This window comes from Glycine max, chromosome 3 (assembly GCF_000004515.6).
Source record: "Glycine max cultivar Williams 82 chromosome 3, Glycine_max_v4.0, whole genome shotgun sequence".
NCBI lineage: Eukaryota > Viridiplantae > Streptophyta > Magnoliopsida > Fabales > Fabaceae > Glycine > Glycine max.
The window spans coordinates 25,842,934-25,865,273 of record NC_016090.4 but is presented as its reverse complement, the minus strand read 5'-3'; the positions used below and the strand labels follow the sequence as shown (position 1 = coordinate 25,865,273).

Here is a 22,340-nt window from a genome sequence, read left to right as displayed (position 1 = left end):
TAGTCCATGACAATTCTCGTCTCTACTCCTTCTTTTTTTTTCTGCACAACACAAAACAAAATACAAACAACAACAAGAACAATAAATAAATAATATACATATACACATTTGGGAAAGGAACCAATCGGGAAAATAAACAAAGATCACATTTCCCAGTCAAGAGGAATCTCCCTTGACGATGAAAAACTCTGGAGAATGGAGGATTGCACTAGAGGGTCCTCACTAGTCAATCATGAAGCATAGCTCTAAACTCTTTGGGTGGAGCATGCATGAACGAAAACGCAATTCATGGGGCTCCGAAAAAGGATTGAGAATGGAGAATTGCACTAAGCAATCACTACGCATGGCTCCAAACTCGTGGGTGGAGTGCGCATGAACGGAAACGCAATTCATGGGGCCCCGAAAAAGGGTTGAGAATGGAGAATTGCACTAAGCAATCACTATGCATGGCTCCAAACTCGTGGGTGGAGGACGCATAAACGAAAACGCAATTCATGGGGCTCCAAAAAAGGGTTGAGAATGGAGAATTGCACTAAGCAATCACTACGCATGGCTCCAAACTCGTGGGTGGAGGAAGCATGAACGAAAACGCAATTCATGGGGCTCCGACAAAGGATTGAGAATTGAGAATTGCACTAAGCAATCACTACGCATGGCTCCAAACTCGTGGGTGGAGGACGCATGAACGAAAACGCAATTCATGGGGCTCCGAAAAAGGGTTGAGAATGGAGAATTGCACTAAGCAATCACTACGCATGGCTCCAAACTCGTGGGTGGAGGACGCATGAACGAAAATGCAATTCATGGGGCTCCGAAAAAGGGTTGAGAATGGATAATTGCACTAAGCAATCACTACGCATGGCTCCAAACTCGTGGGTGGAGGACGCATGAACGAAAACGCAATTCATGGGGCTCCGAAAAAGGGTTGAGAATGGAGAATTGCACTAAACAATCACTACGCATGGCTCCAGACTCGAAGGTGGAGGACACATGAACAGCGATAGGCAATGACATTCATGGGGCTCCGAAAAAAGTGGAGAATGGAGAATTGGCGAACAGCGCTAGGCAATGACATTTGCGGGGCTCCAGACTCGAAGGTAGAGGACACATGAACAGCGCTAGGCAATGAAATTCATGGGTCTCTGAATAAAAGTGGAGAATGGAGAATTGGCGAACAGCGCTAGGCAATGACATTCGCGGGGCTCCGAAAAAAGTGGTTGGCAGGACCGAACGGTCCACCGGGTTTTTCCACCTGAAAGCAAACATGCTTTTTGTAAAGAAAAACAAATCATTTGCGAGAGCACCATATCTTAGAGAAAAAATATACTTGTGCCAAGGGTAATCTTCCTTGTAACCGAGAATGAAGGGCAGGATGTCAACTTTTAGCTTTTAAATGAACATGCAGGGGAAACATCGGGCTAAGCTGAAAATAAATCACTCATAGTGTATAAAACTCACACAGGCAAGTGTTTTATCCTATTCCCAAACCATAACTGCACCATGACTCTATTTTGCACACGACTTCCTATCGAATCAAAGATCAAACGTACGATCACGGACCAATAGGATTTTCTCAAGGGTAGTGTTTTTGGAAAGGTAGCTGGGTGTTTCGGTCTTTTCCTCTTTGTTCATGTGGGGTGGGATATTGCCAGTCGAGAATGATTTTGAGTGGCAATCTGGCTTGAAGAATTTCTGTCCTCTTTCTTTCATTTGATCGAGAATTGCTTATTTTCCCTTTTCACTTCTTTTCGATCTTTGATCGGGAATCCTTCTTTCCTTTCTTCTGTTCTTTTCTTTATTTTCATCTCTTTTTTTTTCTTTTTTTTCTTTCTTTCCATTTCTTCCTTTTCTTTCTTTTCACTTTTCCTTCCCCATCCCTTTCTTTGGGAAATCGGGTTTTAGCATTCTATTTGCTCTCCCTTGAGGAGATTCCGCTGTACTTTGCTTCGGGGCAAAGGATGAGGATTCCTTTTTTATAGGCCAAGGTTCAAAAAGGTCTAAGGTTGTGTCTCAATGGGGTCTTTCATCGTGGGAACCCCAATCTTGATATCTGGGGCGAAACAAATTTGGGTGTCAAGGTGTCGATTTCAGGCCGAACTTCCATATTATTCCATAAGGCACGCGTGACAATGATGATTTGAAAACAACGTGCAAAATTAGTCATGGCTACAGCCAGGTGGGCACTCAAGCATCCCGTTTATGGCATTGTGATACTACGGTTGGGAATTTACACAGACAGACCCAACGTTTCCAAGTTATGTTCTTTCATCAGTTCAATGAATTCATCCATCCTTATCTCGGTTATTCCGGAAAATAAACTCTTAGCATCCGTCCCTTATTTCCAGAAGATACGTTTGCTCTTTACGAATGATTTATACTTCTTAACTATAACATGTCGACCTTCGCGGTCTTTCTTTCTTTTTCCTTTTTGTTTCATTTTTTATACACCTATGGTCCTCTATGAGGAAAACGTTTCTTTGTACATCTACATTCTTATACATGACAAACTTTTTCTGTACACGCATTGGAACTCTTTCTCTTTACGTCACACGGTCTATATACAAACCCTATTTACGTTCAAAGATTTTTCCATTTTTCCCAACACACACTTATAGTTCATACAAAAGTTTCTTCATATACACTCGTTGCTCACACACACAAGAATTCCTTTCCACGCATCATTTACACACACAAAAACCTTCTATACACATTTTCCTTTTACATACATGTATATATACAAAAAAAAAATTTCTTTTCCTTTATATATGTAGACATTTATTCAAAACACTTCTTTCCTTTTTTATCATGATTTTGGTTCATTTTATTTTTAGGACGACGTTCCTAAATGGAAAACTCCACACGACTCTGGAATTTCAAAGAACACTATTGACAACAACGAAGTAAATACTAACGTAACAGTTCAAACGACATGTATGCACAAAACAAAAGTCAATCAAAATGAAACAAACGTTAGTCCCTCAGTTAAACAAAAGATAGCATACAAATGATAAATGATGGAACATACGAATTTGGGGATCCCACGGTCATGTGGCTCCGCATGCCACCGGGCTCTTGGGTCACGGTAACAAAAAGTGGGGTGGTCGACAAAAGCAGGGCTTTTGCTCCTGCGTATCCTCAATTTGTGATGAGGAACTCAGACCTACGTAGTTCTTGACAACTGTGAGACTAAAAATAGTTTCGGTGTTTTCTTCACCAAAATGCGAACATGCTTTAGTAAAGAGACAAAACTTCCAACTGACCAGAGCAACGTATGCTTTTTGGATGAAAAACAATGTGTCTATCAGGGAAGGAGAGTATGCTGATGAAATTTTCTCATAACCGTAAATGATATTTTGGATGTTAGCATTTCATTTCTAAACGACCATTTAGAGGAAACACTGGGTCCAACAAAGATAGGAAAAAATCACTCAAAGTGTATCAATCTCACACAGGTAAGTGTTTTATCCTAATTCCGAACCATAGATATGTCATGACTTGATTTTGCAAATCATTTCCTATCAAATCAAAGATTACATGCGTGATCATGGATCAATAGGACTTATTTTGGGAATGGTTTTTAGGTGGGGAATTTGGCTTTGAGTGTTTTTGCCTTTTCCTTTTCTGTTTTTGTTTAGTGCGTGGCGAGAAAGTCGCTAGCGCACAGGATTTTGGTTGGCAATCAAAGGGAGAGGGCCACTTTGGGTCGTGGTTTCCTTTCTTTACTGTTCAGATATTGTCTGGTCCAAAGACCTTTCTGGATGTTTCTTTTTCTTCCGATCCTTGATCGAGAATTTTTCTTTCTTTTTTTGCTTTCTCCCACTCTTTCATTGGGAATTTTCTTTCTTTTTTGTGTCTTCTCCCTTTCTTGGTTTGGGAATTTCCTTTTCTTTTTGTGTTTTCTTTCGAGGGCAAGGATTGACATTCTCACCCTGGGTCAAGGTTTATGGTAAGTTAGGATTCTGGCTCAAGGCTTGTAGAACGGCTGGTCATGATATATGTCAGGGTTTGGCCAGCGGTTCGGGGATGAAGGGGATGTCCCACATTTATTCCCATGATACACATGCAACAATGATGATTAGGAAATTTTATGCAAAACTGGTCATGCATGCACCCATGTGGACACTCAAACATCAAGTTTTTATGGTCATGTGACACTAGGGCTCAGGATTCATTTTTCCTATTTAAGTCGACCCAATATTTCCAAAATATGTTCTTTTATCAATTTGTGCATTCATCCGAGTCCATTTTGGGCGTTCGGAAAATTTTCACAGCATTCACTCTTCAGGTGTATACACATTTTTTTTTTCAGAAACTGGTTAAGATCAGTAAAATCTTTCAAAGAAAAGTTGGAAATTATCTTTTTTCACAAGCATATTGTTTTTTAGCTAAACAACTTTAATTTTTTATATCTTTTTTATCTTCTATTTTTTTTCTTCTTATTCTTTTCTTGCTCGCTCTCTTTTTGCTTTTTTTTCCATGAGGTATTTTGCTACCCAAACATACGTATATTTTTGTGAAGTATTTTGCTATATACATGCGTGTCCCAGGTATCTTGCTACCTAAACATACATATATATGTTTTGTGTGATATTTTTGCTATATACATGCATATCCAAGGTATCTTGCTACCTAAACATACATATATATATTTTGTGAAAATTTTTCCTACATACATGCATATCCAAGGTATCTTTCTACCTAAACATACATATATATATTTTGTGAGGTATGACTACCTTCCGAGCTTGTGCTTGTTTTATTTAAATTCCTAGGATCATGAGCAACTAGGTGTGTCCTGCTATGACTTGAGAAACAAAGGTGATCAAATAACAAGCAGAGATTTAAAAGGTACTAGGTTGCCTCCTAGTAGCGCTTCTTTAACGTCTTGAACTGGACGTGTGATGGCTTGTTGGTCACGGACCTAGTACTTTGCTTACCTTTGGCTTTGGACTTGGTCACCTATTGGTCGGCCATGGGTCATAAGCAAGGCTCTATCCTTTTTGTGGATGAGCTGAGGTGAAATCTAGAGGTGATGGCGGTGCGTCTGTTGCCCGCTGCCGGCCATCCCTAGGCTGCTGTGGTGTTTCACCCTGCGCCTGCCTGGGGACGCAGTACATCTTGATGAAAGCTCGATTAGTAGAGGGCCTGATGCCCTTGCTGGAGGTGGCAGGCACTCCGTAGAACTGACAGAGACCCGTAATTAGAGCTTGACAACTCCAAGACCCTGTTGGATTTCTTCGGGTCCACTAGGTGTCTTGCAGGCGCGATCCCTGCAAACAATAGATGAAATCAGAAATCAGTTGAGCGATGTGCATACTTACCTATGTCATGATGACGTGACCTTGCCGGGGGGAACGGACACCCTGTAGGACTACAGAGGCCCGTAACCAGAGCTGGAAACCCCAAGGCCCTGTTGGACTTCTCCGGGTCCACTGGGTGTCTTTGTGGGTGCGATTCTTGCAAACAATAGCTGGTATCAGAAATCAGTTGAACCATATGTATACTTACCTATGTCACGATGGCATGACCTTGCTGGGGGAACGGGCACCCTGTAGGACTGATAGAGGCCCGTAACCAGAGCTGGAAACCCTAGGGCCCTGTTGGACTTCTTCGGGCCTACTGGGCGTCTTGTGGGCGCGATCCCTGCAAACAATAGATGACATCAAAAATCAATTGAACCATGTGCATACTTACCTATGTCATGACGGCACAGACCAACTGATACATTTGCAGGGGGAGATTGGCATTATGGTCGCCGGGCAGAATGTTACTAAATAGCAACGTCATCCATATCCATGTAAAAGTGGTCATGTTGGTGCGCATGATCCACACTCGTCTTTTTGCAGCGACATGGGTGAAATCTTGCCCCGGTATGCATAGTAGATGCGTGATAGCCTCCCTCTCTGGATGTGCTCGCACACTTGGTCACCCTCTAATATCAGGGGGTGGCCCAAGAACTGATAAAAGGAAACTATTGGCCCCTTAACCGGGAGTGCAAGTCTCGGTTAAGCATCTAAGGGCAAAGGACCTTATATTCTCCTAAGGTGTGATATGGAGCACACTGAAAATGAGTAGGCGCAGCCCTCTAAAGGCGAGGGCGTGCAGCCCTCTACAGGCGAGGATGTGCAGTCCTCTGGTGGCGAGGACATACAGTCCTCTAAAGGTGATAGGTACTAGTACCCAAGGGTCCACCTTTATGAGAAAGCAAGAGATCGACTCATCGAGAGGGCCGGTCATCCAAAAAGATTGGACACGAGATGTAGGAAATCTATGCAGTTAACATGATTTTTAGGGATGCAGACGCATGCAACCTTTGTTGTGAAATTTGGTAATGCTGATCGCACATGAAACAATGAAATGCAATGGAAAGTTGTACAATGTTCATGACATTCTTTCCCTATTTTGTGATTTTGATTTTGATTTAATCTTTTTGGAAAACACAGATTGACTGTCCTTTTGAAAAAGGTGATAATTCATGCAACCCTATCCTATCTTTTGCAAATCTCTCCGGGAACTCCCTCAGAGTGTATGTTCTGTTTGATTTAGTCACTTGTCCATTTTGGAGTGACGACAATGGAGCCGTTTGACGTTTAATCAATCTATTGAAATTCCAGGGTTTGTCTCCCTTTTTTTTCTTATTTAAAAACATCGACAGGTGAGAACTTTTGATCTGCCCCTATGTTCACTTGAGGCTCATGCACGATGCCCCTCATTGCCCCAGTGTAAGGCTTTGAGGTACCAATTGTTATCTTTCGTCATGACCTTGTACCTGGGAACCTATTGGGTGAAAACTTCTAATCTGCCCCTAGGTTCGCTTGAGGTTTTTACATGGTGCCTTTCATTGCCCCAGTGCAAGGCTTTGAGGCACAATCGTTGTCTTTCGCCATGACCTTGCAGCAAGGAACCTATTGGGTGAGAACTTCTAATCTGCCCCTAGGTTCGTTTGAGGTTTATGCATGGTGCCTTTCATTGCCCCAGTGTAGGGCTTAGAGGTACCAATTGTTGTCTTGTTTTCACAACCTCGTAGTGAGGAAGAATGAAAGAAGCATTTGATTCTTGCAAAAAGAATTTTCCAAGGACGAGAAATAGTTGAAGGATTTTTCAGTTGATGGATTTAAGTCAAATGACTCCTATGTAGAAGCAAGATGTTTTGATGTCTTGATGATGCTAAAGGATCAAGTGCTTCTAAGTTTTATTCAAGACAAGAATCCAAGAAAGTCAAGATATATGATCAAGTTTGATCTCTTAGAATCTTTAGGAAGAAGTTTCCAAATTGAAAACAAACAAATGGTTTGACCAAAGAATTCTATCATTTCAAATTGAGATTTGCTCTCTGGTAATCGATTACCAGCAGTTGAAAATGTTTTAATTCAAATTTTTAAAACCTGTAATCGATTACATAAGTCTTGTAATTGATTACCAGAGGGGATTTTCAGAAAATAATTTCCAAGAGACATATCTATTCAAATGTTTTATGAACGGCCATTCAAATGTTTTAAAGAGAGTTTTCATTGCCCAAACAGTTTTATCCTCTCGAAAGATCAAGAGTTTTTCTGAACTGAAATGTCTTATCCTCTCAAAAAGATTCCTTGGTCAACCACTTGCATATTCAATAAGGAATTTTGATTGATCTTCATTTTACAATCTACCTCTTTTAAGAGAGACCTCTTTTTCTCTTCTTCTTATTTCTGAAAAGGGATTAAGAGACCGTGGGTCTCTTGTTGTAGGGGATTCTTGAACACAAGGGAAGGGTTGTCCCTGTGTGCATTGTTAATCCGAAAAGAGAGAGTGAAAGTTTAATTGGGGAATAGTCTTTGTATCTTAATTCAACCCCCCTTTTTCTTAAGGTAACTGAGGCCATTTATCCAACATCCTATTCTTGATAACTCACCTCTCTCTAAAAAGACAAACTTTCCAGAATGATAAAATGAGGTCACATGGACGTCTTGAAAATAACAGTCAATCAAATGCTTTTTTTATTTTGAAACTTATTTGTTTTGAACTTTACACGTTGTTTTACGGCAGCCCCACCAACGTGCAAGACGAGTAATCTTTGATTGAATGGTCTTCGAAGTCCAAACTCAGGAGCACAGGTCGCTTGAGCAAATGAACCAATGGCTTGCACTCAATTCTGGTGAAAGTTGAAAATCTTGATGAGTCATTAGAGACATCTAACAACAGCTTTCAAAATTGCCCCATGTGTGGCATCTCTTGTTAATGTCAGGATTTACATGCGATTCTCCTCAAAGTTCAGCCAGCCCGCATCAATTAGACCTTGCACCTTACGCTTCAGGCCCCTACAATGCTCAATGGAATGCCCCGGGGCTTCTCCATGACAAGCACACGTTGCGTTCGAGTCGTATTCTCGGAGAAATGGAGGTTGATGAGCCTTGGTTACGGTTATGGCTACCATTGAATTATTAAGTAGATATGGGAGCAAGTCAGCATAGGACACTGGAATTGGGGTGAATTCTAAGGCTTTCTCGCTACAAAATTCATTTCTTGGTTGGTGTTTTGGTTTACGCTAAAGGTGGTGTTTGTCATTGGAAGTGCGGTAGGTAGGCTTTGTGGTTGATTTTAGGAATGGCCTTTGTGGATAACTGGGCGGTGGGTAAGGAGAAGGTTTGTTATTGGCTGAGTAATGACATTGTTGGGTTGGTGGGAAACTTGGCTGTATTGGAATGGCAGTCACAACACGGGCTTTTCCTTCATCCTCACCCTCTTCATTTGCCCCAGTTTTCTCATTCGTCCAAGCAGGATGACTAAATTTGCCTTTTTTCAGACCCACATCGATCCTTTCACTGGCAAAGACCAAATCCGCAAAGCTTTGAAGGTGCGTAGCCCACCATTTTCCCTAGTAGAATACTGGTAATGTGTCTACTATCATTGTCATCGTTTTTTCGTCATTGAGGTGCCACTTGAGCTGCCAGGTTCTCCACCTTTGGGCGTATTCTTTGAAAGATCCGTGCCCCCTTTTTTGCACATGTTTTGTAGTTGCATCTTATCCGAAGCCATTATACCGACCCTGCCTAACGAAGGCAACCATTAGGTCCTCCCAGGAATGGACTCGGGAAGGTTCCAAGTTAGTGTACCAGGTAACAACTACCCCAGTAAGACTTTCTTGGAAGGAATGTATCAACAATTCCTCATCTTTTGCGCGTATGCCCCCATCTTCCGACAATACATCTTTAAATGGTTCTTGGGGCAAGTAATCCCCTTGTACTTGTCAAAGTCCAGCACCTTGAACTTGGGAGGGGTGATGATATTGGGTACTAGGAACAACTCTTCTAGGTTAGCAAAGGCATAATCTTCACCTCCTTCAATGGCCCTGAGCCTTTCCTCTAGATGATCCAGCTTTCCCATTTCTGCCATAGCATGAGGGTTTTTACTTGTCGTGGAATGCAAGAGGTGTAGTTGTGGGTGATACTGAGGGCCTTCCGAAGTGTTTTCAAGGGGTATACCACCAACTGCTTGCCCTTCAGTGGCATATCCGAGCCAAGGCTCGAAGTCGACTACATTGTGATGGGGAATTTCATGTGTCTCACCCATGGGTTGAGAGACATGTGCATGAATAGTTTGGGTTCGTCGGCTCTCAATGGGTATAGGAGTGGAGTTATTGACATCCTCATTGAGAGTGTACGCCACATTGGGTGGTGTATAGTTGGGAGGCAGGCCTTGTGGCGGGAAGGCGTGCTTGTTTGGATTTTGCACATCATGGAGGTCGTCCCTACTTCCCAAAGCTTTGCCTACCATATCTAAGGTCGGATGATTCATTTGGTTGAGGCCAGATGGGGACGTCGGGTTCACCTTAGCAACAACATTGGTAGCGGCAATTGCAACCGCATTGGCTTCCATTATCTTCTTCACGCTCATCATGGCCTCCATCATTGCGGCCATTTGCTCTTTCATGGCCTCCATGTCGGCCTCCATCTACTCTTGTACCTCCTCCGCTTTACCCATTACTCTAGCTCTAGCACAGGTTCGGTGAGGGCACCGTAAAGCATGTTTTTTTTCTTTTTCTTTTTTATAACAATGATTAGGTTCTCTTTTTCTTTTCAAGGAAAGAATGCAATGAGCAATGCAACCAATGAACAACATGGATGTATGCGAATGATGCACAATTGAAGTATTGCGAATTTTTACACAGGATATGGGGTTGAATCAATTTAGATTTTCAACATGGTCCATGACATCTCCGTCAAGGTGAAACTGGAAGTAACAGGGACATCGACAGCCCTAAATGTGTTTGGCAGTAGACAAAGGAGCGATGTAACACGATCCATCTTTTGCCCCAATTTTTGCAAGATGGTTACTTCCATACTTCAACTTGACTCGATGAACCTTTTCGTAAAAGCACGAGCTTGGTTCAACCCCATAACCCAGAGAATGGCAATTTTGATCGCCAATACTTCAAACAACATTTCATAGGGATGAAAGACTCGAGAATACGCATGTTATGCATGGAAAATGTAATTATGAGATTGAGATGCCCGAAGAGACATCCTTTCTTAATTAACCATACATTAGGTACCATGCTCAATCATTTTGTTTTGTTGTTTGTGTTTTTTTTTTTTAATTTTAGAAATGGGTTTATGATCCCAACATAGTTGGCTCATGGTACCTAACACATGCAACTAAGAATGCATCATGAATTTTCATGCTTCCCTTTTTTTGTTTTTGTTTTGTAGAGGAAAATACAAGGATCATGTATGAGCAAACATGTAGAACAAAAAGTATGTTGAACGCATATGCATGATAATGCAATGACTCATGCAAAATGGGAATGTGATAATGGACAAATGCAGGAACGATATGTTTATTATGATGCTGAAGAGATGTTTATGCGGTGCATGATATGAATGCATTTACGGACACGAGAGCCCGGAAAATTATCTCTCCTTATTGTGCATTTGGGGGGCGCAGTGCCCCATGTGTGCAGTTAAGAAGACGATATGGATCTTCCGGCTTCCCATGACAAAAGACGAGACCCACATACAACGCATGTGTGACGGTATGATGCAGATGCGCATGCATGAAACGGAAAAAAAACAACACAAAGGGGTAATTCACACATACGAGACTGCAGAGATCCAACTTTAATGCTACGTTTTGGGCATGATGGCGCCTCAACGTAGTATCAAAAAGGTTACATATTACTCTAAAGAAACCAAACATCACTAGCAAAACTATAAACTAGTGCTATTTACCAAAAAATGCATGAGAACGAATGGCATGAAGCGTGTTTTCTCTTTGCCCCTATTTGGGAACCTATAGGACAATATCTAGGGGTCTCTAATAACTACTCCCCAACAATTCATAACTCACACGGCTATTTTCTAGAGGTATCATCACTCAAGAGAATAATATTGTGGCGGTATGGAATACCAGAGATAACACATTATAAAGAGAGAAAGCTCTAGACGAGGTTTCACTATTATCAAGCAAGTCGGAGACCTATCATGATCATAGATTCACCTCCACTCCTTAAATTCCATGAACTCGGGTATAGGGCCCTTCTTTTTTACTCAAACCCGTGGGTGCTTAGAATGCAGTGTAAAGAATGCGAAATAGACAACAGTTATTTACATTTTACACAGTTCAACAAATGCACACACGAAGTTTCACAAATCCACAATTCCTTAGAATAGGCCTAACTCACAAAAAGGTCCCCAGTGGAGTCGCCAACTGTTGCAACGTGCCCAATTGCAAGCGAGCGAGGGCGAGGCTCACGGGTGCGCTTTCCAAAGGAGGAAAGATGCGCGGAGTCGCCACCAACGTTTATTTGTGGAAAACGTCGAAAAAACCAAAGGAAACCGGTCAAAATGAAAATTCTAAGTTCAGGAGTTGTATTTACGCTTGAGGAAGGTATTAGCATCTCTCACGTTTGTCTCAAAGGACAACAGCCTATTTTTTAGAATTGTGGAAATTGTGTTACCTTAACTTTATTTCTTTTTATTTTTTTGAGGTCGACAAAAGCGGGGCTTTTGCTCCTACGTACCCTCCATCAAAGAGGAAATCAGACCTACGTAGTTCTTTCTTATGCGTGAATCAAGTTATTCTTTTTACTTGAAGGGTGATCATTTTAAGGCGTTGGACCTTAAAAATGATCCATTTTACTTGGTAAGAAACTAAAATGATAAACTTTCAAAAACCCTATTTTTTGTGGATGAGCTTGACTAGGCGAGTTGATTTTAGCCTTAGTTTCACTTTAGTTATTAGTCAATTCAATTAAGAATGAGAAATCCCAAAGAGAAAACGTCCGATTGATTTTTTCGCTTTATTTTACTAAAAGGTATTTTTTTATTATTATATTATTATTTTACCTCTTTTTTTATTTCCAACGTGGTTACGGCACGACCGAACGGTCGGAATTCATTTTAACCGAAATTAACGGATGATACAAGTCAAACGATCGGTGGAAATTTATTTTATTTTTAGATTTGGCGAGAAATGACTTAAATAAATTACTTAAGCACGTCAAAAGGGGGTATAAAAAGCGAATGAAAACGAGAATAAAAATACATGAAACAAAATGTGGACCACCACGGGTACATAGAATGAATTGAAAAGCTCAGTTTGAGGTACTTACCCGTTGAAGACTGAAGAAAACGAAGAACGAACAATGAATGTTGAAGAACGGTCGAGAATCTTCGCGTAATTACTCACGGAAACGTTACGGAAGCGCCTCAGCTTGGATCTTCTTCATGGAAATAATTTTCCTCAGTAATTTCGAGAGAATGAGAAGTGCCAAGAAGGCTGACTCTTTTCTTCTTCACTCCTCCCCCTATTTATAGCAAAATAGGGGAGGAGCTTGCCACCCAGCTCGCCCAGGCGAGCAAGGTTGCTTCCTCCAGAAGCAACAGACTTCTGGAGGAAGAATCTGGAAGGCCCAAGTGGGCCTGATTGCTATCTGTACCCCCTTTTTACTAAATGCACCCCCCTTCTACTTTTTTGGTAATTCTTTTTTCGTAACGTTACGAAACTTTACGAATTTCGTAACGATACTTATTTTCCTTCCGCAAGATTACGAATCCTTACGTATTATGTATTTACTCTTTTTAGCCTTCGAAGAAGTTACGGAAACTCACGGATTGCGCAAAAACACCTCTTTTCGATTTCCGCCACATTATGGAATTTCACGGATCGCGTAAGCCTGCTTCCCTTTGATTTCCGACACGTCTCGGGACTTCATTTATTGTGCAACAAAGGATGCCAAGTATCTCAAAGCGGCTAACCAAAGGTTGCATGTCATCAAGTAATAATCCCCGGACGAAATTAGGGTATGACACTAAAATTAAGACTCATGCTTCATCCAAAATTAAAGGCGTTAAAATGTATTATACTAACATTTCCCGTCAAAAAATTTGTCCAACTTCAAATTAATGTATACTGGATGCCGCTTATAATGGACAAAAATCAAAACTTGATGTAGTTTCGGTTGATATTTTAGTATTTTTCTTCGTTCAAAATTAAAAAAAAAAAAAAGAATCACCCTAGCAAGGTGTAATAACTTTTAATGTAAGCTTTTTATTTTTACAAAAATAAAAAACAAAAAATTTCACTAAAAATACATCCCTAAGAAATATGCTCCCGTTAATATATTGAAAGCAAAATAATTAATAATTAATTTAAAATCAATTTAAACACTTCAATTTTTGAAAATATTATATAGGAAAGAACTTCCATAATATTTTCATTGTCAATCATACTTATTTAAGATGAATCAAAAACAGAGAAAAAGAAGAAGGATTCAGTGGCACATAGAACATACCCTCATGAAGAAAAAGAATCATAAAAAATAAATAAAAAACAATATAGAAACATACCCTTCTACGAGGAACAACGATCATAGCGGGTGTGACAACATCATTCTCATACAAGTCCCCAGTAACATAAAGATCTTTATCTTTAGACTCAGAGTAACTATAAGAAATAAGAATATCAAGCCTCATAAAACTTTCGCACCTATTAGATCATCAGCCGTCTCAAGCCTTGCACACCTCTAAGGCATTAAAGTTACCTGAAAGCCCATCTTCCCATAAAGGTTCCCTTATTAGAGTTAGAAGTGTTATATAAGCATTTATTCAGCAATCTCAATACAAATAAGCAAGCAACTTGTACCAAACTATTTCCATTTTTTGGATAATATACTTGTTAAAATTCTTAGCAGATAGAGGTCCTAGATCATCACACCTCAACATTGCTCCTAAGACCTATCATTAATTGAGAAATTACCATGTCCTCCCATAACAACAACTCACAATTGTTATCAATGCAAGTCATATTATGCTACTATTAGAATTTGGGTAACTCAATCCTATAAAAACTAGCTTGTAAGGTGAGGATTATCAAAGTCATATCTCTAGTTGATGTGAGATCTCATCATAGTCACACCTTCTCACACATAGGACTGGACATGCAGGTGGCCCAATAACTAACACAGTTAAGTGAGTGTGCAGTTGAACACTACAAAACAAGCATTTAACAAAAGGACTGCCCAAGCCTTATAAGGACTACACTTGCCATACCTCTAATCAATGTGGGATCTCAATAGCTATCATCACTTACATGGAATATTCTCACCTTTTTTGTCCAAAACAACCAATGAGCTTCCAACCAACAACAAGCTAGGCAAGGGAAGAAACATAGTGGTAGAAAAAGTAAACAAAGGAAAAGGCTTTGTTTTGCATCTTAATCTTCCTTACCTTCATGCAGGCATCAATATCTGGATCAGGCTTGATATTTTCCTCCTTTTCTCTTTTGGACAATTTCGCTAGCAAGTCTGCAGGTATAAGTAAGACATAGTAAAAATTAATTTTCCCCTAAAATGCTAGCTAGTGTTTTCCAAAGTCATATTAATTGGTTAATTTCAGATATAAAAAATACAACAATATTAGGATTAGTACCTTTTGGGCTTTATTAGTTCGCTAACATCCTCTACAATGTATAAATGTTTTTTTTTCTATTTGGAAGTACATGGAGAGAGTTCAACAAATCCTTTAACAAAAAAGATGAAACAAAATTGCAAGTTAATTAGAAGCTCCTTCGGATAGATCATTTAGCAAGTTCAACCATATAATGAAGTTGGTACCAATTACTCACCTCCACTATATTAACCATAAAGTTAGTGAAGGTAGGCAAAGCTCTAGTTCCTACATGAGCTTTTTCTTCGATGTTCAAGTTCTCAAACTAAACCTCTATGGTAGCTAGGAAGATCGATTCCAACTCTAATATCATTCAATATCCAAGGAAGAAAAAGATAAGAAGAAATTAGTTAAGTTCATTTTGATCAAAGAACCTCTATTAAAACCAAGAAGATCAAGAAACAAGTGAGATTATCACCTATCAATTCTGTCCTTAAGCTTGAGCAAAAACTTTTCATTGTTCTCTTCAACAGTTTTCACTAGTCTTTCAAGTAGAGCTTTCTTTTCTTGCAATCCTAGTTTCTCTACATCAATTTCATTGGTTTCTTTTGGAGTTCAATTCTTTTTGCAAAATAATATCATTAAACCTTAAAAAAGAAAAAGATAAAAAAAACTTGATGTCAAGAAATAAAGTGTATTATATATGTAAGTAGAGGATATATATAGAACCATGTCCAACAAGGACGAATGTATCCCATATGCTTGTTTTTACCTTATTTCCCATTTTTCAAAGATTTGAATAAGAAAAACTTCCAAGGGAATTCATGGTTTCATCCTAGTGCTCTTCAAATGGTGGCTTTCAACTTTTTCCTTGTTAGACAAGCATGAGAGTGGGAAACCACTTTTGTATTAAGAATGCTAACAACATATTCTTTGACACTACAACAACAACATATTCTTTGACGACCTACTTTCAAACTCATTTTATTATTGACTAAACATATCATTAAGTAGCCTAAGCCCATTTTCCATTATGATACAAGAAGCAAAAAAATAAGAAATAAGTAGTATACAATGCACAATTAACCTTAGCCAATTGCCATAGAGCTTATGAAAAAGTAAAGAAAATTCCTATTAAAGCATTCTATAAACTTCTGAGTATCATGAATCCACATGATAGAGCAACATCCAATTCATTATATTTTTTAAAGTTTTAAAAGAAAAATGCTAGAATTAAGATTTTTCTCCAATTAAACCCTTTTGTGACCAACACTCTCCAATTAAACCTTGTTCTGACCAACACGCTCCAATTAGATGGTTATACACTTGTACAACACTGGCAAAAAAATTATTAAGAAAAAAAAACCTATAATGGTGCAATGAACAAAAGTGCCATGCTTGAGCTCAATTGACACAGTTTCATTGTTCAACTTCATTAAAAACCTACTCATACAATGTTCATATATGATTATAATTTGATCTCAGAAAATGAAAAAAAAAACCAAAAAAAAAAACACAACAGCTAAAAATTAACAGTTAAGAAAAGGAAAGAAAGAAGGACTTACCTTGAATCTGCAAAACAAAGTTTTGGAATCCATAAAGAAGAATGAAAATGAAGATTGATATTGAAAACAAATATGAGACAAGAAAACAAAGTTACTGTCTTACTCTCTTTCTAAAATTATTTTGATATCAAAAGAAATTTGTCTAATCTAGTCTAATAGCCTGCAACCTGTCAAGTACAATGGGAATTCTTTTGATATTGAAAACAAATTTGTCTAATCTGATACCTACACAATCTAAGCATTGTTATAAGCATGGGAATTCAAAGCTGATATCATGTGAGATAAGTAGAAACCTGTGAATCCCAAATACAACATCGCATCTCATCATCACACAATGTTACATTTAAGCATATCAGGGCTGGAAAAATGAGTGAATCTCATTTGTGAAGGTAGACATATGGAGTAAACCGAAACATTTGGTTCCTGTTGTTGTAACTTAACCAAAATTCCAACCTCTCCAAATCAAACCAAACCAATTGATTACATGCACATAATGTTGTCTTTTTATAGGATTTAAAATAAATTGGTCCAAAGAACTTCTTTGCAGACCTTTTTAACCTCTTTTTATGTGTAGGAACCGAGAACAGTGTCAGCGAGTACCTTATCCATCCAATTGATTACACGCACCTTACCCATCCAATTGAGTGAACCAACATAAACTAAATTGTATTAGTCGTGAAATGATACATTTGGACATAGTGGCATTAGAATTAGATATGAAGATATATCCTTCTTAACAAAAGGCCCTACAAAATTTCAACCTTACATGCAAATAGAGGTTTGGAGCTAATTTACCTTGTACACCTCAACTTTTGAATAAGAAACAAAAAATTGAAGTAAGAAAGTTGATGGCCTCTGCCTAAAAAAATGGTCATATATGTACTTGAGCATGATATTAAGGATATCAAATATCACTAATTACTAATTATTATATTTATTTCATTGCACCCTTTGTTGATGAAGGGCATCATATAACCTTTGAATATTTCCAGAAAAATTCAAGTACACAATCAGTGAGTCACAAATTAATATATTTGGCTGTTTAATGTCAAAAAAGGAAGTGCCTATAAAAGCCATAAATGGAAAGAATGAGCTCAAAGCTCCTAGATCATCCCTGTCATTATGATATTTGAAAATTGCATCAAAATGTGATGGATCATGATCTGGAAGACAACTAGGAACCTTATCTCTCAGATCATTGAAGCTCAGAAGACTGTAAGCTCTAAAACCTTGAAAATCCGAGAAAGCTTTAGGACTAATTATTTGATAAGCTAGCAAACTATTTAATTATTCAATTTCAGCTTTTAGGAGAATTTTGTCTCCTAAATTCTTTGTCCTATTTTCAAAATACTAAACCAAAAAACAAAAATAATAAACACACACAAACCAGCTTCATTAGGAAGAGAATGGCATGCCTTGATTCTACATGTCCCTCATAATCAAGCATAATGTCACACAAATTTGACATGACAATGTCACACATATCATAAGTGACAATGTCACACATATCATGAGAACATCATGTCCAAGAAACATAGAAAACTTAATTTGACCAAATTAGTAAGAAACATACAAAACATGTGTTTGAACAAATTTGTAATGACAAAGCTTTGTGACCAATTATTTGAATATTTAATTTGACCGAAAAAAGTAAATGTTCTTCATGATTTCAGATCATGGTTAGAACACACGGTTTAGGTCGTGTGTTAGGAGCTGGTAGAGGTAGAGGCATTAGTGAGGATGCGCATCAAGCTGATGTTCCTCGGCGTCGCAGGCCTACTACTTCAGCACGTAGGCAATAGGTTCGTGTGCGTGAGGACGTTACAGAGAGACCTGAGGATGTGCCTCAGTTGCATGAGGATGTTCCTCATGTGTCTGATGCTACCCCAGAGATGACAGGCGCCACCGATGCTGTTTACACAGAGGGAGTGGCTACTGATGGGAGCTTGGGGTCACCTGCTGCAGATGAGGGATTCCCTGGTGGGCCACGCGACCCATCGGTTTTGACAGGTTTTGCTGAGCATGTCGCACACAACATCTGGAGTGGACAGGTACGTAGTTTTTAATGTTGAGTAATTACATAAAAATTATTTGTAGTTGGATTGTTTTTTATATACATGTTATTATAAAATTTTTATTCAATTTAGGAACGACCCGATCTGAAATTGGTCTTCCACGGTAGAAAAGTAGATAAAATTGGGAGACCAGTGCCTGAGATCGAAGGCATGATTGCTGCCACCAGATTGAGTTCACTGATCAGGTGTTCTGTTATCACCACTGATCCTGGACTCATATCCGCCTTCGTCGAGAGGTGGCATTGCGAGACTAGCACGTTCTACCTGCCAGTAGGCAAGTTGACGATCACGCTGGATGGCGTGGCATCACTCCTACACGTTCCCATCACTGGCACGCTGCCTAAGTTCGAGCCGCTGGTTACTTCAGATGTGATTGGTCTACTAACGGAGCTTCTTAAGGTCAGTCATGAGGAGGCTACAGCTGAGACCCAACAGGCTGGTGGGCCTCATGTCCGATTGGGGTGGCTTTGGGACTTGTATGAGAGCCAGTGCAGGGCTAGACGATGGGTTGTAGCAGCCCGCACGTATCTGCTCCACTTGGTGGGTTGTACTCTTTTCACCAACAAGAGTTCAACCCATGTACATGTCATGCACCTGGAGGCTTTCAGGGACTTGGCCCAGGCAGGGGGATTCGCCTGGGGAGCAACTGCATTGGTCCACATGTACGAGCATCTAAACGACGCGTCGCAGGCCTCTACACGGTAGGTGGGAGGTTGCATTACACTTTTCTAGGTACGTATTATTATTGATAATTTAAATTGAAGTAGCATTGAATCCCTTCAGAAGGGCACTTTCCTACAGTGCATACATGCGTCGTTCATGATGCTTATGATGAGGGGAGCCCACGGGCCTCCAGGTGGCTTACGGGTAAGGCTCATATGACGAGGATCAAGGGAGCCCCGTATCAGAGACGTATGGATGCCCTGACTATGACTGACGTGTGCTGGATGCCCTATGCTGAGCACCGGGGAGTCAGGGGCTTTGACCTGATATCATCGTACACCGGCCAGCTCAGATGGGGTCAAATTGTCATGTACGTTCGACCTGAGCAGGTTCTTCGACAGTTTGGCTACCTTCAGACGATCCCTCTGCCGCCGGTTTGTGGTTCTTTGGCGGGTGGAAATATAGATGACCGGTGGCTGCATTTTTCAGACCATTTGGTGCCTGCAGGGGAGCTCTGTGTAGTTCCTGGGCAGGTGGCGCCAAACTACATGGAGTGGTTTTTTCGGATTTCGCACCCGTTCGTCACACGGACCGAGGAGACTGCTGAGCCGAGACATCCGCCTCCCCCTCATGATGAGGAGTTCATCGAGCCACCCATCCCCGAGGTTTCAGTCACGTCCGATCTCCCTACGCATTCAGTGGTAAGCATAACTTGTGTAGTTTTTCATAATTTAAATTTTTTTAAAATGTGATATTGACTTTGTTATTTTGACTGTGACAGGTTGACTGCAAAGGATGTCAAGGGATGGCTGAGGATTTAGGAGCGATTGCTAAGGATTTGGAGTGGGTCATCAACCTCAGGATGGTCACTGAAGACAATGACTTATATGACATCATGACTTGTTGTCTGAGGAGAGCTAGAGGTGACGCCGCAGATGGAAGTCTTAGGCCGCGATAGAGACGCCGCATAGATTAGGATTTATACTTTTATTGTATTTAAATTATTAATTTTAGTATTTGTTTGTGTATGTGATAAAACACATTTACTTACATCATTTATGATTTATGTTTGTCTCTCTATAAATATATGCTTTGAAATTTAAATATAAACCACACACATGAGTCACATTTATAATGGTATTTTAATATATAAAATAAAGAAGATAAAATAATTTAACAAGGAGATTTTCTCCTGCTTTGTAATTTAATATAAATTTATAAATATTATTTGTTTTAGGAAAAGAAAAAAAATTGTCATGTTGAAAATAATGTTATTCCATTCATTCAAATATGGAAAGAAAAAATAAAAATGATGACATCACAATTTTATTAAAGAAAAAAATATGTAAAACAAACTTATTATTTATAGTATTTATTTTAGGAAAAGATATGTAGTATTAGAATTAAAAGTTATTTTTTTTATAATATTAGAATTAAAATAGTATTTAATAAATAAAATTCATTAGTATTTCAATACTACTTAATTACATGAACATAAATCCAATCGTAAATATAGATACATAAATATTACAAGTTCGGTGTCCGCTTAGGTCTACGTGTGTTGTATTAATTGTCATTAGGCTTAAGTAGTGTTGCATTCTACCTACATATGCAGTTGGCCATCGTTTTGCCTCCGGATACGAATTGCTTGACCACAACAACGCCATATGCGATAAGGGACAACGATCTTTCAGATAAACCTGTTGTAAGTGAAATTACAATAATAACTTAAACGAACAAACCTACTCATTCAATAATTGAAATTATTTGAGTAAACGAATTTTCAATGGACCTGAACAAAATGACAGCCAAACACATGACCGACGCATATCATGCGGTGCATAGAAGAATCGGCCGGTGGTCGACTTTTGAGAGGAAAAAATGTGAAGCTCTGTTGTCATGACAACGTTACAAGGATAACATCATATCTCTCCGTGCCACCAAAGATCTTTATGTAGTCTTGCGACCATTTGCCAAGTTCTTTAATCAATTCGTTACGCATCACGGCCCAACACTCTTCTCCCATACCTAACAAAGAGGAAACTGACTGATATCCACAATTACCATCCGCTTTCACATCAACAACGTCCTCAATGAAACCATGCATAAATGGCACAAATTGATCCAACATGGGGATCATCCTTGCTGGCTTCAGTGGTTCAAAAGATGATGCACTGGGTCTGACTGAGGTGTTGCTGTTTTGAACCGAATGATAAGCATCAACATACTCCCAATAAGATGGATCACGCTTTGTCGATCTTTCGCTTCTTTTCATTACTTTTTTTGGGGCACCTTTCGTCTTAACCTTTGTTGGAGGAGGACACATAGAGGTCTCGTCGGGAAACCCAAATTCTCGGATTTTACTCTTGTAACTTTCCCGCAAACATCAAGTTCCTCGAATCTTTTATATATTCTATCCATCTCTTCCTTGATGCTCACTTCGGCCTCACATAGCCCCTGGTCTAAAAAACTAAGTCTCCTCCAGTACATATGGACTGCATCCAGTGGGATGCTGCCACCATCATACATTTGTAGCTCGCATGCACAAGGAAGACCTAGCATGGTTCTCAATACACAACCACAAGAAAACAGGTTGTCTTTGAAATGACGTACGCGCTCAAACTCAACCAAAATTTCATTTAAAGCATACCTTGACACCATTCCCAGAAGCCTCTTGTATAAGGTTTTCTTAAAAACATGACCAACAACATGCGTACTTGTTTCGAATGATGCTCTAATTTCAGTGTGCTACAGCGTCATCATGTTGTTCATTGCATCCCAAACACTACAGAGGTCTCCAACGCTATTTTGTAATACCCTTTTCAGAGACCAATGAGCAGATTCAACCCTACATTTAAAACACACAACAGACAAAACAAATTAATAACAATCATTTATACTAAAACAATCATTTAAACAAACTTGACAAAAAATAATAAAACATGTAAATACCTATTTGTTGTTGTGTTGCCTAGGTGCATCACCTTATTCGTCCAGGCTGTGATAAACTTCTCCTTGTGTGGGACCATCCATGTCTCACAAACGTAGTCAATGAACATTGGCCACGGGGAACACGCTACTTGAAACCTTTGAAGGTGCTTAGGGAACTCCTGTTCCGAAGGATAATCTACCAGGTTACCCCAGCTATCCATTATGTAGTCCCCGGCATTCTT

At 39.5% G+C, this 22,340-nt stretch overlaps 1 protein-coding gene across 1 annotated transcript; it reads left to right on the top strand.

The window, feature by feature from the left end:
* Positions 1 to 18,105: 18,105 nt before the first annotated feature.
* On the top strand, positions 18,106 to 19,209 carry LOC102662785 (protein MAIN-LIKE 2-like). The gene is made up of 3 exons (XM_006577521.1): positions 18,106 to 18,220; positions 18,320 to 18,480; positions 18,577 to 19,209. The coding sequence occupies exons 1-3, from the start codon at positions 18,106 to 18,108 to the stop codon at positions 19,207 to 19,209; spliced, it is 909 nt and encodes a 302-aa protein (XP_006577584.1).
* Positions 19,210 to 22,340: the final 3,131 nt, after the last annotated feature.

Coding starts and splice junctions, on each gene's coding strand:
- LOC102662785 (XM_006577521.1), top strand. CDS start 18,106: ATGGTTAGAACACACGGTTTAGGTCGTGTGTTAGGAGCTGGTAGAGGT. Junction 18,221..18,319: donor CAGGCCTACTACTTCAGCAC/GTAGGCAATAGG, acceptor ATGCTACCCCAG/AGATGACAGGCGCCACCGAT. Junction 18,481..18,576: donor ACAACATCTGGAGTGGACAG/GTACGTAGTTTT, acceptor TATTCAATTTAG/GAACGACCCGATCTGAAATT.